A 5,153-nucleotide genomic window follows, 5' to 3' on the forward strand; every position below is an offset into this window, starting at 1 on the left:
ATAACATTTTTATTATTCAAAGTCTGATTCAAAGTGCACTGCATTTTTTCTATATTGTTTTCCAAAGTAACATACAGATAAAAAAGGCTTTGTTGGTTAATGGTACTCATAACCAAAACTCACACTGCTGGCAGAAAAGTAAAATAGAGACTTCCTGTCAGAAGCCAAAGAGTTGTATACAGTGTGTGATTTTCACTTAACAGACTATATTATAAGCCTGCCTTATAAAACTGCCAGAAAAAAAATGTTATGTCATGTGTCATATGTGTATGTTGTCTTACTGTCCACTGAAAGGTTCTGACTGAGAGCTCCCACTTTACAACTTCACAGAGGAACACAGAATAGTGGTTGACAACTTGTGAAAGTGAAGCGAACGTAGACATATTGTTAGTCAGGGGTAGGGCACTGGTCAAGCTTTGTGGAGCAGGTTTCACTAGTTGACTGGCAAACCCTGGCTGACCCTCATGTCTTCAATGGAGCGTAGCATATCTGCTACCAGCTCTTCAAGCCCGAAGGCTGGTGCCCAGCCCCAGTCTCTCCTGGCATTGGTGTCATCGAACCTCATGGGCCAGCTGTCTGCTGCAAAGAGCCAAGCAAGATGACCGCATTAACTTGAATCACAACAATTAAATAGGAAAACAAAGACATTCCCAAACCTAAAACATTTTGTTTAGTTTTTTAAACTGTCACATTTTTTTCAGTTAAAGATCTCATCATGTCCTCTGAAGGATAAACCTCCCATTGGTAACTAGCTGCATTATTCCAGCTTAGGTATTCTTGTATTTACTGTCCATCACTGTTTGATCACACCATCCCCATTGTGAGGCTGAAGAACTTTCAAATCTGACATCTTGACTTCTAAGTAAAGCACTCTATTTTCTAAATATTTTAATTATACGTTTTTGACTGAAGTCATACCGATGGTCTGGCGGACAGGATCAAGACTGTAGGTGACCTTGAGGTGAGGGAGATGTTTCTGTATCTCTTGGGCCAACTCATCTGGAGTGAAGCTCATGGCAGCAATGTTGTAGGTACGCAGGGATAGCTGGCTTTCTGGAGTCTGCATGAACTCTACTGTGGCGCGGTGGCAGTCAGAGATATGCATCATGGGAAGACGAGTGTCAGGTCGCAGGTAGCACTCATGGTGACCTGTGCTGAGAGCGTCATGGAAGATCTGAACTGCGTAGTCTGTAAAGACAGAGGTCCAGAGTGCTCATCCACCTGAAAACTGTATATACTGTATATGTAGATGTGAGGTCAAGAAATACCTGTTGTCCCACCTCCAGGAGGTGTGTTGACTGATATCACACCTGGGTAACGTAGGCAGCGGAAGTCCAGGCCATATTTATGATGGAGATACTAAAAAAAGAGGAGGAGACTGATCCTGAGATTTGAAAATCACTACATGCAATTGTATCATTATACAGTAGGTGTCTCTCTATGTGTGTGTGGAATTTAAGATCATTTTACCTCCCCCATCAGTTCTCCATGCACTTTGGACACCCCATAGATGGTTCGAGGTCTTTGAACACAGAGGTCAGGGGCTGGGTCACGTGGAGAAGAGGGACCAAATGCTCCAATAGTGCTGGGGACAAAGAAGCGCAGACAGTGCTCCAGGGCCAAGTCCAGAACATTATGAAGGCCTGTATGGACAACAGAACATCCTAGATGGAGGTTAAAACATAATAATACCTAAAAAATGTAGTCCATGTAAATGGTATGTGCATTCCAGTAGACCTGTGATGTTGATCTTGCGTGCCAAAGCCATATTAGCTTCACCCACAGCACTAAGCAGAGCGCTGTAGTGGACCAGCCAAGTGATCCCATTAGTTACAATTAGTTCTCTGAGGTGTTTGTAGTCCAGCACATCAGCATACACAAATGGACCTGATGGGACAAGAGAGGAAGCTGGAGAGATCATTTTAAAGCAGTAATTATATTTGAGAATTTTATAAATTATTTTGGAAAAAAAAACAAGCAAAAAAGTAAGAAAAAAAATTGTATTTGATTTTGCATACCGTTACTGAAAACATGAGGTGCAGGCTTCTTGATGTCTGTCAGGATTACATTCTCTGTTCCATACTGTTTTCTAGATGTTAATGTAGATATGATGACATTCATTTTTCAAACATTCCAAAAAAAAACAACAACTCTGGAATTTCTAAATATCTCACCTCAGTATTTGTGCAAGCCCCACACCTAACTGCCCAAGGCCACCTGCAACACAGAGTTTAAAATGTTATCAGTGGAGTTTGGTGTAAAAATGAAATCACTGTTTTTTGGTGCAACATGCTACAGAGGAAAAAAAAGCTTTGTGTTTGTTCCAAAGCTTCATCCTGTGCCAAAAAGTGACAGCAGACCATTATTCCCATTCACTGGCTTTTTTTCAGTAGCACTGTCTGCGTGAACTCTATTGTGACAAGTCAATATGGGGTCCTGGTGCTACTGCACAGGGAAAACTCGAAAAGAAAAAAATGACAGCTTGTGTGTCTGTAGTATTCCACTCATGCCATTTGATGCCACAGTGATATGAGTCTGTCCATGAGCACTCATGTTTTATTTATGTCAAACCACCTTTATGAACTCTCTCAGCTCCTTTCAAATGTGCCCTTGAGCAAGGCACTCTGCACATATTGTAACTGCTCTGTGGACAACAGTACAATACAGTGACTACACAGCAAAAGTATCAGAAAACAATGGCAGCTTCACAGGTTCATTGTAGATGTGGAAAAGCCCATCTTTTCCTGAATATGTAAATTTCAGGAAAAGGCAATGACAGATGGATATTTGTATCACCTGTGATGAGGACACGAGGCTTGTCCTGTGGGGATGGGAGGCTGCAGGTCTCATGGCTGTCCCACTTGCTCATCTGTCTGGGCAAAGAACTGAAGCTGCAATGGGGCAAAATTCGTGCTCTGCTGAGACAACCTTGGCGAAACAGGCCCAGGATGGCCACACAGACCCGCACACCCAGCTGCATGTCTAGTAGTGGTCTTTCAGAAAAGTTGAATGAAACTAAAGCAGAATATATAGATTACACTGATTACCCTTCTACATCTTGGTAATGATCAGCAAGACAAGCTGTGTTAAAATATTAACTTTACAGCCTCAGATCAAACTTAAATAGGGTATGGAAAATAAAAAATATATTACCTGTGTCAGAAATCCCAGACAGATTATTCTTGATCCAAAAACCAGTAGATGCAGCTTAATAAATCGAAAATGTTTTCTTTAAGCTAAATTACAAAATAAAAGCTGATAATATAAGACACTTAACTGTCTGAATTACCAACTAGTCACAAATTCAGTTCACCAAGTAACCACCGGATAAAGAAGCAGGTATAGAAAGTCATGCTGGGCTGTTTCCAGTCCACTTTGTAAAATCGCCTCGGCTAGTGGCTCTAGACTGACCAGGACTCCAGACTGCAGCCTCCAAAGCGCCATGTGTGTGCAAACATGCTGACTTGCTGTGCACACAGATTTGTATTGTGAAGAGTGTTTAGCTGAGCTTAACAGGACTGGCAGGTGTGTCCCTTATATAGGCTATTGATAATATTCATGAGTCAATACATGTCATTAAATAATTATCCCATTATGCAAAACATATATTTAGAGAAGATATAATGATACCAACAATTTTCTCTAATACAATTTTAATGAAAAAATAAAAAATACTGTACAGTAGGTTGTGAACAGGGCGGGGTGACTGTGGTTCAGTGGGTAGAGTAGTCATCTCCCAACCGGAGAGTTGGAGGTTCAAATCACTGTGCCTGCAGTCCACATGTCGAAGTGTCCATGGGCAAGACACTGAACCCCCAAGTTGCCACTTGACCAAATAAAGGTGATTATTATTAAGAATTCTGAAAAACATATCCACAGTTCCAAGGCATTGTACATTGTAACATTCCTCCCTAAATCATATTCCACATGTTCATGCACACTGTGTGTGTATCAGCTGAGTTCCAGCTTCCCCCACTCAATCAGCATGCTCCTTATTCCCTCCTGAGCTTCTTCAAGGTGACGTGCTTGTTGGGTCCACCTCAGAAAAAAGCCTAAGGACCAGACATGCACTTGTGTCAGCAGCACCAACACTTAAATAAAATTGTAACACTGTAAAGTTACAGCACTAAACAATGAAAACATCATGAGGTGAATATTAAATGAGCACAGGACAAAACATTAATATATGTCAATCCGAGTTCACCTCTCCAGAGCTGCAGGGACTGAGGGTGGACTGAAGGCCAGATAGCCAGCTCAGTGCACTCATAAAGCGGGTTGGAGTAGTAATCTCTGTCGCTGGGCCTCAACAGGTCCTGGAACAAACAGTGCGTCCTCTCCTTCACTCCCAGGACACACCTGAAAGGGAGGAGTGAAGTACAGGGTAACTACCACCTTGGATGTGACATTAAAGGTTAGTTTATGTTTGTATCAGTCATCAATTTTCCTGCCGAGAAGTATGACTGACCGCTCCTGATCACTGTTACACAGGAAGGTGCCGAAGTCAGAGGCGTAGGCCTCGGTAGCCAGCCTCAGGAGCAGCGCCTCAGAGAAGCCCAGTGCCAGAGGGAACTGACGCCACACCTGCCACACACAGTCCAAAAGCAGTAGGAAGACTGGGGACTCGTGCTGGAGACGAGCATGTGAGTAGGCTGAGTGGGCACATCGCTGCTGGAATGGGTGCCCTGCCTAAGAGAGGAAACACAAACATACAACACACTGAGGTCTGTGGTTTCACATTCCACATATATTCTTAATGTTCTATGTATTTCAACCCTGGGTATTTCATTTATTATTCTTTTATAACTCTATAGTGCAACAGTTTAGCCATTCTGTTCATTATTAGACTCAGTTGGCTTCTCTCAAACTGTAAATAAACCCACTCACTGTTTTAATTACACTCTTGATCTTGTTCTGACATATGGCATTGAAACTGAACACTTAATAGTTTTTCCCCCAAATCCTCTTCTGTCTGACCATTTTCTAATAACTTTTGAATTTCCATTAATGGATTATACTCTGTGTGGGAAACAATTCCACTACAGTAGATGTCTATCTGACAATGCTGTTACCAAGTTTAAGGAAATAATTCCGTCTTTATCTACTTCAGTGCCGTTTGCCAACACAGTGGAAGGAGGCCACCTTAACTTTACTCC

At 42.1% G+C, this 5,153-nt stretch overlaps 2 protein-coding genes across 3 annotated transcripts in view; both read right to left on the bottom strand.

Annotated features, from left to right (window-relative positions):
* On the bottom strand, positions 1 to 3,088 carry tdh2 (L-threonine dehydrogenase 2). 2 transcript variants are annotated; one of them, XM_020608700.1, is made up of 8 exons: positions 2,797 to 3,088; positions 2,175 to 2,217; positions 2,019 to 2,089; positions 1,738 to 1,887; positions 1,471 to 1,643; positions 1,269 to 1,359; positions 919 to 1,188; positions 1 to 579 (listed from the first exon to the last, which is right to left on the bottom strand). In XM_020608700.1, exons 1-8 carry the CDS (start codon positions 2,978 to 2,980, stop codon positions 434 to 436), a joined length of 1,128 nt encoding a protein of 375 aa, XP_020464356.1. In that variant the 5' UTR covers positions 2,981 to 3,088; the 3' UTR covers positions 1 to 433. The 2 variants fall into 2 exon arrangements, with proteins under 2 accessions (XP_020464356.1, XP_020464354.1); XM_020608698.1 differs by having other exon boundaries at positions 1,471 to 1,664.
* A 695-nt stretch (positions 3,089 to 3,783) lies between these two features.
* LOC109964944 (myotubularin-related protein 9) overlaps positions 3,784 to 5,153 on the bottom strand; it is an 8,757-nt gene continuing 7,387 nt past the window's right edge. Inside the window, exons 10-12 of the mRNA XM_020608572.1 lie at positions 4,466 to 4,686; positions 4,205 to 4,356; positions 3,784 to 4,052 (exon numbers count right to left, since the gene is read on the bottom strand). Coding sequence (XP_020464228.1) covers positions 3,952 to 4,052; positions 4,205 to 4,356; positions 4,466 to 4,686 — 474 coding nt within the window. The 3' untranslated portion in view covers positions 3,784 to 3,951. The remainder of the gene's footprint in view (positions 4,053 to 4,204; positions 4,357 to 4,465; positions 4,687 to 5,153) is intronic.

The sequence above is a fragment of the Monopterus albus genome, unplaced genomic scaffold (genome assembly GCF_001952655.1).
Source record: "Monopterus albus unplaced genomic scaffold, M_albus_1.0 scaffold94.1, whole genome shotgun sequence".
NCBI classification, from domain to species: domain Eukaryota; kingdom Metazoa; phylum Chordata; class Actinopteri; order Synbranchiformes; family Synbranchidae; genus Monopterus; species Monopterus albus.